General features: G+C 43.7%; 2 protein-coding genes across 2 annotated transcripts in view; one reads left to right on the top strand and one right to left on the bottom strand.

Moving 5' to 3' along the window:
- Nucleotides 1-2,633, bottom strand: part of LOC124262492 (organic cation transporter protein-like) — a 37,343-nt gene extending 34,710 nt beyond the window's left edge. Inside the window, exon 1 of the mRNA XM_046696997.1 lies at nucleotides 2,530-2,633. The gene's annotated coding sequence lies outside the window, so the exon portion shown is untranslated. The remainder of the gene's footprint in view (nucleotides 1-2,529) is intronic.
- LOC124262484 (solute carrier family 22 member 16-like) lies at nucleotides 149-8,482 on the top strand. The gene is made up of 6 exons (XM_046696990.1): nucleotides 149-313; nucleotides 954-1,375; nucleotides 2,260-2,499; nucleotides 6,787-6,921; nucleotides 7,701-7,783; nucleotides 8,394-8,482. Exons 1-6 carry the CDS (start codon nucleotides 149-151, stop codon nucleotides 8,480-8,482), a joined length of 1,134 nt encoding a protein of 377 aa, XP_046552946.1.
- The last annotated feature ends 5,227 nt before the right edge of the window (nucleotides 8,483-13,709 follow it).

Below are 13,709 nucleotides of genomic sequence, written 5' to 3'. Positions count from 1 at the left end.
CTGTTTTCGCGATAAAAACACAACAAACCATATTTTTGAAATAAATATTGGGGTACATGTTTCTGATGACTTTATGTTTCACCCAGCAAATTATTGCAATTTTCTAGTATTCTCCTTTTAGCTGATACTCGCTTGGAGTATGATGATAATGTCATTCGCAAGCGTCGCCCCAGACTGGTGGTGCACACCTCCCCGCGTTGACCCCAACAACGTCAGCTACAGGGACAACACGACGTTCCAGCAGTGTCCCAAGGGTGATAACAACTCCTGCACCTATGTATACGCCCATGATATGAACACCGTCATTAATCAGGTGAGTGTGTTGTATCCTCAACACGTCGTGCCCCCATTGTGGATCTAGTGAACAATCTGTTTATGTGACCGTGTAGGAGAACGAATGTGGTGGTCAGTGTTGCTGAGCTGGTTTCTGTTTGCCTGAACCTTGTAAGTCGTCGTTGAATCAAACACGGATGCCGTGAATTCATCTTTTATCCGACACCCGTGAGTCCACGTTTGTCAGCACCCTGTGAGTACCCGTTTGCCAGCACCCAGTGAGTCCCCGTTTGTCAATCCCCCGTGAGCGCCTGTTTGTCAGCAGCCCGTCAGTCCCTGTAGGTCAGCACCCTATGACTCCCCGCTAGTCAGCAGCCTGTGAGTCCCTGTTTATCAGCACCCTGTGAGTGCCCGTTTATCAGCACCCTGTGAGTCCCTGTGGGTCGGATCATCGTCGGTTCTACTCCCATTTATACCCTAAATCTGACTCATAAGTTGTCAGTGTGTGGTGGTGTGCATCACCATTCCCGGCTTTTCTTCCACAGAAAGTTATAATACTGTTCAAAGCGTGATCGACCCAAAGTATTTTCGACAACAGTGGAGTGTTTACAAGACAATATTTCTTGATGTGTTAGGCAACGAACAAACAGACTATATGCGAACGTTTCTATTTTATCCAGTGGAACCTTGTCTGTGACAAAGACACAATTGCGGCAACAATGACGTCAATTCAGATGGCCGGCGTCATGGCAGGTGCGTTTTTGGGAGGACAGTCAGCTGATGTCATTGGAAAGAAGAGGACCTACTACCTTGGGATCCTTTTACACGGCGTGTGCAACATTGGAGCTGCTTTCTCGGTGTCTTGGCAAATGTTTGCCACTTTCAGGTTTTTCATTGGCTTCGGGATAGGCATATTCTTCACAACTTCATATCCATATGCGATGGAGTTCGTGGGTACCAAATGGAGGTCGGTTTGTTCCTCGCTGCCTCTCTGGGCGTGTGGAGTTGGGTTGATGGCTTTGGCAAAGTGGCTGCAGCCAGACTGGCACAACCAACACCTCATCAACGCAGCTCTGCACATCCCTTTTTTCCTGGGCTGGTTGTGAGTGACACAATACACTTTGTTCTGTTTCAATAAGCATCGGGAATCATAGTGTGGCCAGCCTTCAAATGTGCTGTGATTCACGATTCATTGCATCCTTTTGGGATTCTAGTGGGTTCGAATCCCGGTTTGTCCTGCTCGTGGTACCTATGCTCGTGGGTTTCGCCAAGGCTGTGAACGTAGCCTGTAAGCACTAAAGCAGGTTTAAAAGTAACTCCTTCACTTCCTACTCTCTTTAATCTTCCAAGAGAAGGCTAAGTCGTATTTTTGGCGCCGTGATATTGCAGACGTGGTAACGTAAAACAATCGCTGACCAAATAAAATGGGAAGAGGCAATAGTGGAGTTGCTGCCCACCCGAGCGCTATATGCAAATGGCATTTGACTTGGAATGGCTTCTGTGGGATGAAGTGAACTGTTCCATTCGGGCCTACTCGATTTATTCCCATTTGGTAATGTCTGACGTGCAGTCCATTTTTGTGTAGATCTGGATGGCTCTCTTGTAAAATACGAATCATCCACAAATATCCTTCAGTTTTAGAAAAGGGTCAAGCATGCGCATGCTTTCGCTTGTGTACAGTAGGTCCGTTTCCCATAACGGTTGGGCGGTGGTGTAGCCGATTTTTAAAGCCTTGGCTCGTCACGCCGAAGACCAGGGATCGATTCCCTACATGGGAACAATGTGTGAAGCCCCGGGATCCCCGTCGTCATTTTACTGGATTATTGCTTAAAGTGGCGCTCCCACATGCGTACAATGGCAAGATACAAAGGGTGTCGCCCATTTCCACTGTCCCTTGCCGTGATACTGTTCTAATAATGCTAGTCACTATCTAACCTGCTCACATGATCACGGTTTCGTTTGAGTTTGAGTATTACTTTTGTTTAGCATCGTCCCAGAAAGCCTCCGGTGGCTGACTGTGAAGGGACGGCTTGAGGAGGCGGAGAAGGTGGTCGAGCAGATGAGTCGATACAACCGGAAGGAGAAATCTCCCAACCCCGCAGAGATGCTAAAACGGGTTGCAGAGGAGGAAAATACATTGCGGGCATCGGGCACTAAGTACACGTACCTCGACCTTTACAAGGGCTGGAGCATGTGTTGGAGGTCACTGATCATCCAGTTCATCTGGTGAGTATGGAGCCCTACTAGCAAAACCACTTCGACCTGTACCAGGGCTGGAGTTTGTGTTGGAGGTCACTGATCATCCAGTTCATCTGGTGAGTATGGAGCCCTACTAGCAAAACCACCTCGACCTGTACCAGGGCTGGAGTTTGTGTTGGAGGTCACTGATCATCCAGTTCATCAGGTGAGTATGGAGCCCTACTAGTAAAACCACCTCGACCTGACCTGGAGGTCACTGATATTCAAGTTTATCTGGAGAGTATGGAGCCCTACTAGTACACCTACCGCGGCCTTAACAGGTCAGGAAGATTATAAGTTGTTTCAGGTCACGAGGGGGTCGCGGGGTGGAAACATGGGTTGATGTACCCTCTATATTTGTTCATGTAATCTGAGCAAGAAGGGCGAGGGGAAGCACGGGTATTGGATCGTAATAAGGAGTACCGGCGTTAGACCCAAACAGCCCAAACACTACTAACACGAAGTACCAAACGAATTCCCACAGTTGGCCATTTCCAGCGGGTAACCTAGAAAATGTAACACGCTTGTAAGCGGGGTACATTGATTGGCTCAGCCAATCAGAAAACGACATTTATGTGAAAGGCAAGATAAGTCATTGTTGGTCGCTTGTCATCCATTTTATCTGGTGAGCACAGTGCCCTACCAGTACACCTACCGCGACTATAATAGGTCAGGAACATGTATTGTTGGTCGCTTGTCATCCAGTTCATCTGGTGAGCACAGGACCCCACTAGTACCCCTACCGCGACTATAATAGGTCAGGAACATGTATTGTTGGTCGCTTGTCATCCAGTTCGTTTGAAGAGTATGGAGCGGTAGATACTAAAGACCCCACGGCGTTGTAAACAAACGTTTGTATTAGAAATCTGTTGTGGACGAGCTGTGTATTGGAATGAAGAGGACGACCAATTTGTTGCAAGAACATTATAAGAATCTGTAAACGCCCCTCATATGTTCCTTGTTACTGGTGAAGGTCATCCGGACAAGGGTTGGAAATTAAGTTAGAATTCTCCCGTCAACAGTTTGAATGTTGCATGGTGTGCAGAGGTGCGTTGTCTTGGTAATGTGATTGCGACGTGTAGTGTGATGTGTGAAGTGTGATGTGAGGTGTAACGTGTGGTGTGCTGTGATGTGTGACGTGATGTAATATTTGGTATGACGTTATGTGATGTGTGGCGTAATGTGATGTGTGGTGGGACGTGGGACATGGGGTGCAATGTGTGGTGTGACGTGTGACGTGGGGTGCAATGTGGGGTGTAACGTGTGACGTGACGTGATGTGTGGTGTAATGTGTGGCGTAATGTGATGTGTGGTGGGACGTGGGACATGGGGTGCAATGTGTGGTGTGACGTGTGACGTGGGGTGCAATGTGGGGTGTGACGTGTGACGTGACGTGATGTGTGGTGGGACGTGGGACATGGGGTGCAATGTGTGGTGTGACGTGTGACGTGACGTGATGTGTGGTGGGACGTGGGACGTGGGGGGCAATGTGTGGTGTGACGTGTGACGTGACGTGATGTGTGGTGCAATCACGTCACATGTGTGACGTGTGATGTGACGTGATGTCATGTGTGGTGTGACGTGTGATGTGAGGTGTATCGTAATGTGTGACGTGTGATGTGATTGGTGGTGTGATGTGTGATGTGATGTGGGGTGCAATGTGTGACGTGGGGTGTAATGAGTAAGTGAGTGAGTGAGTTTGATTTTATGCCGCTTTTAGCAATATTCCAGCAATATCACGCCTGGGGACACCAGAAATGGGCTTCACACATTGAACTGGGGTGTAATATGTGACGTGGGGTGCAATGTGTGACGTGTGATGTGATGTGTGGTGTAATGTGTGATGTGTGATGTGATGTGTGGTGTAATGTGTGACGTGGGGTGTAATGTATGCCGTGTGATGTGTGGTATAATGTGTGACGTGTGATGTGATGTGTGGTGTAATATGTGACGTGAGGTGTAATGTGTTACGCGTGGCGTGATGTTATGTGTGACGTGTGATGTGATATGTGTTGTAATGTGTGACGTGTGATGTGTGATTTGATGTGTGGTGTAATGTGTGTCGTGATGAGTGGTGTAGTGTGTGACGTGGGGTGTAATGTGTGACGTGTGACGTGATGCTATTTTTGACGTGTGATGTGATGTGTGGTGTAATGTTTGACGTGGGGTGTAATGTGTGACGTGTGATATAATGTGTGACGTGTGATGTGATGTGTGATATAATGTGTGACGTGTGACGTGATGTGTGGTGCAATGTGTGACGCGTGACGTGTGATGTGTGATGTGATGTATGGTGTAATGTGTGATGTGTGGTGTAATGTGTTACGTGTGATGTGATGTGTTGTATAATGTATGACGTGGATGTAATGTGTGACGTCTGATGTAATGTGTGGTGTAGCATGTGACGTGGTGTGTAATGTGTGACGTGTGATGTGATGTGTGGTGTAATGTGTGACGTGTTATTTGTGGTGTAATGTTTGACGTGGGGTGTGATGTGTGGTGTAATATGTGGCGTGGGGTGTGATGTGTGGTGTAATGTGTGACGTGTGATGTGATGTGTGGTGTAATGTGTGACGTGTTATTTGTGGTGTAATGTTTGACGTGGGGTGTAATGTGTGACGTGTGATGTGATGTGTAGTGTAATATGTGACGCGTGGTGTAATGTGTGACGTGTGATGTGATGTGTTGTATAATGTGTGACGTGTGATGTGATGTGTGGTGTAATGTGTGACGTGTTATTTGTGGTGTAATGTTTGACGTGGGGTGTAATGTGTGACGTGTGATGTGATGTGTTGTGTAATATGTGACGTGGGGTGTAATGTGTGACGTGTGATGTGATGTGTTGTATAATGTGTGACGTGTGATGTGATGTTTGGTGTAATGTGTGACGTGTTATTTGTGGTGTAATGTTTGACGTGGGGTGTAATGTGTGACGTGGGGTGTAATGTGTGACGTGTGATTTGATGTGTGGTGTAATGTGTGACGTGGGGTGTAATGTGTGGTGTAATATGTGACGTGGGGTGTAATGTGTGACGTGTGATGTGACGTGTGATGTGATGTGTGACGTGTGATGTGATGTGTGGTGTAATGTGTGATGTGTGGTGTAATGTGTGACGTGTGATGTGATGTGTTGTGTAATGTGTGATGTGTGGTGTAATGTGTGATCTGTGGTGTAATGTGTGACATGTGATGTGATGTGTGGTGTAATGTGTGATGTGTGGTGTAATTAGTGACCTGTGATGTGATGTGGTGTAATATGTGACGTGGTGTGTGACGTGGGATGTGATGTGTGACGTGTGATGTGATGTGTGGTGTAATGTTTGACGTTTTGTGTAATTTGTGACGTGTGATGTAATGTGTGACATGGGTGTAATGTGTGACGTTTGATGTGATGTGATGTGTGGTGTGGTGTTACGTGTGACGTGGGGTGTAATGTGTGATGTGTGATGTGTGGTGTAATGTGATGCGATGTGATGTGATGAAGTTTAAAGTTACGTCTCTGTCCTTGAATGAACTGCTGCACATGAGACCCAGTGATCTCATTCCCCATATCGCAGACCTATCAGATGGCCATCGACAAGTTATGTCCAAACATGGGATGGCATGTCTCCCCATACCATAACGCTGTCAACACCAAACTGTCGACGTAGAACAACGCATACCGTTCACCTCGCCGTCTGACCTGCCAGATGAAATCTCGACTCGTCAGTAAACAAAAGCCATCCCAATCTTGTTTCCTGTACCGTAGATATGATCCGGTGCGGGAGAGTTACGTTGTATTGTGGCAGTGTGTTGGAGCAGTGTAGTAGTTTGGTGCAGTCATTTCGGTATACGTACCATTACGAACATGGAACATGGTGGCATTTGGGGTCTGGTATTAGTTCGTGATAAAATGTATGCGGTAACATTGACACAGACAGTACTGATGCAGGGCTCCAGATAATTTTTCAACATCACGAGTACGTACTCCTGAATGTTTCAATATAGGACTACTGGAAAAACTTCAGAGTGGAATTTAATGGAGTATCAGTAATTTTGTGTTTCGTTTCATATATGCAACACAACATTTCTACTCTTGTGTAAACAGGTCAATAAACAATAAAACAATACTTTTTCAGATAAATACGCATGTAAAATATTTTAAGACCGTACACCATTGCCGTGGTGCGTATCTGCTACGTTTTCTAAAAAATATAAAAAAAATTAAAAGAAACCCTGCTCATAATTATTTCCCTGTGTTGGATAGCCCCTCACATTCTGATACGTTTTTTTCAGGGCTTGCATGTCGCTTGTGTACTACGGTCTATCATTTGGAGTCGGTTCTCTGTCAGGAAGCCCCTACCTCAACATCTTCCTTATGTCCATTGTCGAGGTACCAGGCACCATGCTGACGTTCGTCCTAGCTAACAAGTAGGTACCTTGTTATATGACACATACTATTATACATGCTCACATCCGTTGGAGCAAGAAAAAGCTGAGTCGGCAGATTGAGAAACAAATCGTATGGTTTGACAAACTAACACAAGCATTTCACAAAAGTCAATAAGTGATATGTAATTGAAGGCTGACTGACTGAGTTGGATTTTACGCCGTTTTTAGTAAGGGGACCAGAAATTGGCTTCACACGTTGTCCCGATGTGGGGAATGGAAGCCGGGCCTTCGGCGTGACGAGCGAACGCTTTAACCACTAGGCTACCCCACCGCCCCTATAACTGTAGAACAATAACAGGGACATAGTTGTATGCATAACTCGTTAAGACAAACATTCGTTTATACAAACACTTGTTAATCCGAACATTTGTTAATCCGTCAGATCCGTCCATATCGCAAGTTGACAATCATTGGATTGTCTGGTCGAACTCGATTGTTTACAAAAAACATCATACAGCTGTATTACTGTTGAAACAAATACATACGCATGACACAGTCAGAATTGTACAATCGACTCAGCTTTTAGCAGAGATGTCTAATGGATGCGGAGAGGGTTTTGTCGCTTTTATTTGTAAATGCATAATGCTATATAGTAGTCAAAATTAATGAATGAATAAGTCAGCGATGACACCAGGTATTGGCGAAAAAGCGTAAGCATGTCTTGAACTGTTCCGTCACTCAGATTCAGATATTTTGACATGGCTGGAATTATGTCAAGAGGTACTCTCATTTCACTGACGTGCCATCTCTATTCCCAGAATTGGAAGGAAGTTGACAAGCATCCTATATTTTGGGATCGCTTCAATTGCTGCATTTGCTGTACCCGTGGTGTGGACATATGGTGGGATATCATTAACCACTCAATCAAATGTTTACTCGTTTATGGAGAAAGAATAAAATAAAAGAAGGGATTGGACAAAGTAAAAACCGTTAGAGTGTTATTACCCAAACCGGCGCAGGGCTACCGGATAAAGGCCTATCAGCGTATGTACGGATAAAAAATATGCACGATACGATAAATAATAATTTAGGAAACGTCGCAGATACGCATCACAACAATGGTGTACGGTCTTAGAATTATTTACAGACGTATTTATCTGAAAAAAGTATTGTTTTATTGTTTATTGACCTGTTTACACAGGACTAGCAATGTTGTGTTGCATATATGAAACGAAATACAAAATTACTGATACTCCATTGCCAGTTGGTACACAGTCAGGTTGGGGGTAAAATAGATATTGTTGCACTCTACGAAACTGACAATCAGAGTGCATTTGCCTGTCCGAGAGCGGGTATCACCTGAAACTGGAGGGTTGTAATCCGTGGTATTCAGGGGTAGCGTTGATAATGTTTCTCAGAAACATCGTCTCCAAATGGGCTCAAATGCAGCTCAAGGGATAAAACCATTCTCATGTATATATTTTACATGCGCTTCTGTATTTATACTCCAGATCGAATACTGCTCCATAGTTCCTGGGAGGTGGCGGTGGTGGTGGTGGTAGTGATGGCATATTATAACGGTCACTTGGACCAGAAGTAGGGTCTGCCCCCCAACACACACACACACACACACACACACACACACACTACCTGATGTTGATAAATATACTGTACTGTATCAACAGATTACATCAAAATGTATTCATTGTATTCACGTATTTTGATGTTAAGTCAGGGTCGTCTTCTTGGAATAGAACATCAAGCAAACCAGTTTTTGTTATTGAAAAAGCCGAAAACATACACAAATTTGATGCTCGTTCAATAAAAATGCAGAAGACCAACAAGATAAATGTTGAAACGATTTAACAGCAATATATACATAATATGGTTTAATGTTTCTGTCAGATCACATAAGCTTAGGCTGTCTCATGATTGCCTGATGCAGTCACGTACTCCAGTATAGCCCTTTGAATTGAACGGTATAGGATGTTGGGGCCCAATATTGCAGCAAGGGAAAATGTATAACTTTTCTCAAGCAGGGTACTTCTAAGATTTTGTCTGATGCAAACATAACGGGTACACTCCAATAGATAGTGTTGAACTATTTCAGGCGTTAAGTATCACTACAATGCTTCTTTATCAACTACACTTGTGAAGGCGTTTAATGCAGACTGGCCAACTTCGTCTCTTACGAAGAGGATTTACACAATACAGGTCCCGTTTCAAAATGTTATCGTAGCGCTCCGACTGTGATACCTTCTATACTGTAACATAGACTTTCGACAGTCGTACGCAGCGCTACGATAGCTCTCCGAAACGGGAGCCCAGATAAGACAGAGCCGGTACAAATGTCGACCAGCAGATCCAGCGTCGCGCTAGTGTCGCCATCTCTTGGAGACCGACTTTCCAATGGCACATTCAAAATCTCTTTGGGAAAAATCTAAATTGAAAGTTATCAACCTCATCCTTTAGCATCCTGACCTAGCAACATTATCTGCTGTTTCATTAGTACATACAACATCACAGAGGATAAGATGCAAGCTTAAACAGGAGATAACAGTCAGTTATCTCCCTTGTTTTGGGGAGATGTTTACTTCACTGCTAATATCACCTAAATGACAAAAGACAAATTCTGAATCAGAATTTGACGTTTTACTGATGCAGTCTTAAATTACCTTTTCAATGTATATTACAAACCCCATTCTCCAATCACAACAAATCTCTGCTAAATGCAGATTACGCTGTACGACTTTTAATCAAGAGCATGTGTTATGAATCACTTTGAGGTAGTTACGATTCCAGGTATTCGCTTAAAGGTGACTGTGCCCTGCTCCTTCGATGCCAGCACACACAAACACATGCACAGGCAAGTCAACTGTTCCCTGAAAAGACATGGAAACATATGTAATAATAAGAAATTGCATCGGACATCGTGATGCGACAAATTTGAAAATAACCTCCACCATGTCTACCATTTTTAACGTTTGAACTTTCATTGCATGTATTGCCTTCAATTGATGAAAACGGTGGCAAGAGCATTAAGTGTATGAATGAATCAAGTATCTCAAATATTTCTAAACAATCACATATTATGACACAGACATGTTATGGCTAACAACTTCTTATTTTTCTTTTTAAAGACGGTTTAAGTTACGTCTTGCCCCTTCATCAGATGAATACTGAGTAAAAGTATTCCCTAAAAGATTTAAAACAAAACGATCGCCACTTTATATACGCCGAACATATTTCGATACATGGCACATTTCTAATCACATATCTCTGGCATCACATCACATATCATACAAATTACTTAAGTGTCACAATATGAGATGCTCTCATGCGCTCTATTTCTCTAATAGATCTTGAGTTCATGGACAAGTTTTCTATTCTTCCTTCTTCGAGGTCTGTACCACTTCGTTAAACTGTGATTTCGTATTTTAAGAATCCTACTTTTCAAGACGCCCAACAGTTTGTAGATATCGGGACGTCTACTGCCATTCCGCCACATGGGGGACCAACACTGTACTTCCACGCCTGGCGTGGCCTTCACCCTTCTACCCGGTGACGTATATTTAGTTTGTTTGTTAAACTCCTCGGTCAGCAATATTCCAGCTATCTGTTTTGTTTTTCAATAAGGAAAATATCAACTGATTCTAAGTTATTTTTGTATTTGCCGTGTCATTGGTACTTAACGGGACGGGGTTGATATTTCACAAACTAGAAAAAAGGGTGATGGATTCTTTTTAGGAATCTCATTTCCTTATTACTCTTTCCGTTCTATGAAATAAATGCATTAACACCAGAAACGTGTCGAATTATTATTGTGCCAAGTAATAATTATAAATGTTTTCCATTGCCGTTTGAACCAAAATAAATAGAATTTGTAAACTCCTTTTCGTCATATTCATTCGCTGACGAAAAAGTACCTCGGATTATTCAAAAACTGCTCTAGTTTTGCAGAATAACAAACGGTAACAACACCGATTCTGTGTGACATGAGTATCTCTGGTTTGATATCACTAATATTCAGCATTCGATTCAAACCGTGCACTCACCTGAAACACCGGCGGAAAAAGTGCCATTTCCGGTTACCTAATTTGCATACTTATGTCATTGGTGTAGAAAATACGTCATTAGGCCACGAACATATGTTAAATAGTAGTTAAATGCTAAATTGTATATATTACTTGCAAAAATGTACTTGCCATTACACGCAGGTCGGAAACCTTTAGTGAGTGAGTTTAGTTTTACACCGCACTCAGCAATGTTTGAGCTATATGGCGGCGGTCTGTAAGTGATCAACAGCATGAGCATCGATCTGCGCAATTGGGAACCGAGGACATGTGTCAACCAAGTCAGCGAGCCTGACCATCCGATCCCGCTAGTCGCCTCTTACGACAAGCATGGGTTACTGAAGATCAATATTCTAACCCGGACCTTCACGGGTCCTACACCCAGTATAGTGTAATAAAGTACAGTTATGAATGATCTTTTCTAACGTTACAGTACCAGGACGGTATTTCTTTTCTACGGTGCCAAATTAAATGCTTTCCAACGATTAATTTAAGACAGAAAAGGAATAGAAAACAATGATCAGTACAGGAGACTGGCTAGTCGTGTGGCATTTCATGAATACATGGTGGGGCAGTGGACAGCAAACAAACAAACGTGCGTTATCTTCAAACGTCGGAAAACGCACGTAAGATTCCCAAAGCAAGACCTGAAGATCATCAAAGAATATGCTGATTTGGAAACGTGAGGCGTTGTGTTTGTTTCTTGTTTAATGCCGCACTCAGCAATATTCCAGCTATATGTGGCGGTGTGTAAATAATCGAGTCTGGACCAGACAATCCAGTGACCAACAACATGAACATCGATCTACGCAATTGGGAACCGATGACATGTGTCAACCAAGTCAGTGAGTCTGACCACAGGATCCCGTTAGTCGCCTCTTACGACAAGCATGGGTTACTGAAGATCAGTTCTAACCCGGATCTTCACGGGTTAGTTCCTTTGTTGAGACAAACGCATGTATGTGTATTTGTGTGCATTATTAAAAACGTCAAATTAGGAAACACAATTCTGTTAGCTATGTTCTTTGCCATGTCATAGTGTGTGAGTGAGTGAATGAGTGAGTGAGTGAATGAGTTTAGTTTTACGCAGCGCTCTCAATATCAGTTATATGGCAGCGGCCTGTAAATAATCGAGTCTGGACCAGACAATCCAGTCACCAGCAGTGTCATAATGACCATATATATTTTTCATGATTTTCTAATACAATCACGTAATGCGATAACCGGAGTTGCCGCGAATGACTCGATCTGCATTTAGCACCCCTAAAGCGTCATAAAATTTGTTGTTTCACCTTTTACTTAAATGTAAAAGACAACCAATGCTGTCATTTCAGTCTGTTTGTTGGTTTTTTGATCTACACAGTTGGGATACGATGGCATGTGTCAACCACGCCAGCGAACCTGACCATCCGATTCCGTTTGCCATCACTACCACCACCACCGCCGCCACCTCCCAGGAACTATGGAGCAGTAATCGATCTGGAGTATAAACATAAGAGGCGCACCTAAAATATATACATGGGAATGGTTATATCCCTTGAGCTGCATTTGAGTCCATTTGGAGACGATGTTTCTGAGAAACATTATCAACGCTACCCTTGAATACCACGGATTACAACCCTCCAGTTTCAGGTGGTACCCGCTCTCGGACATGCGACCAAATGAACTCTGATTATCAGTTTCGTAGAGTGCAACAATATCTATTTGACCTCTCTCGGAGACATTCATTTAAGAAGCTACCTCCCAAGATGCTAGTTGTCCACTATCAACCGGCCAGGGAACTATGTCCAGTACTCAGTCACTATTAAAACACGAAAGGCCTAAAACCATTTCACACTATCCGACCATGTGCCAGAATTTCACTTAGTCTAAAACTGTACGTTTACTTTTATATGTTATGTTTGATGCTTCTAAGAGAGTGTCTCCTCTACAATCACTTGGGTAGATGGTGCATGTGGGAATCGACAGACATGGGGATCAGGTGGTTGATCTGTCACATGTCTCTTGCCTGTATTAGTGCCTGTTACCTGTCTGGATATGTGTTACCTGTTACCTGAATGTGTGTTACCTTTCTTTTATCAGTGTATCTGTGTACCTGTATGTCACCTGGTAGGTGTTTTATTTCCCAGTCTGTGTGTGCCATCTGTCCGACTGTGTGCTACCTGTGTGCTACCTGTGTGCTACCTGTGTGCCCTTGGTTTTGTGTGCTGCATCTCCGATACTGTGTTATCTGGTTGGGTGTTTTATACGAGTCTCTCTGTGTGTTACCTTACCTGATGTGGCATCTACATGGGTGAATGTTACCTGTCTGTGTGTTACCTTACCTGATGTGGCATCTACATGGGTGAATGTCACCTGTCTGTGTGTTACCTTACCTGATGTGGCATCTACATGGGTGAATGTTACCTGTCTGTGTGTTACCTTACCTGATGTGGTATCAGAATGGGTGAATGTTACCTGTCTGTGTGTTACCTTACCTGATGTGGCATCTACATGGGTGAATGTTACCTGTCTGTGTGTTACCTTACTGGATGTGGTATCAGAATGGGTGAATGTTACCTGTCTGTGTGTTACCTTACCTGATGTGGCATCTACATGGGTGAATGTTACCTGTCTGTGTGTTACCTTACCTGATGTGGCATCTACATGGGTGAATGTTACCTGTCTGTGTGTTACCTTACCTGATGTGGCATCTACATGGATGAATGTTACCCGTCTGTGTGTTACCTTACCTGATGTGGCATCTACATGGGT

Source organism: Haliotis rubra, unplaced genomic scaffold, assembly GCF_003918875.1.
Source record: "Haliotis rubra isolate DU_JTF1 unplaced genomic scaffold, ASM391887v1 Scf84, whole genome shotgun sequence".
Classification (NCBI taxonomy): domain Eukaryota; kingdom Metazoa; phylum Mollusca; class Gastropoda; order Lepetellida; family Haliotidae; genus Haliotis; species Haliotis rubra.
This window is presented reverse-complemented; position numbering and strand designations above follow the sequence as displayed.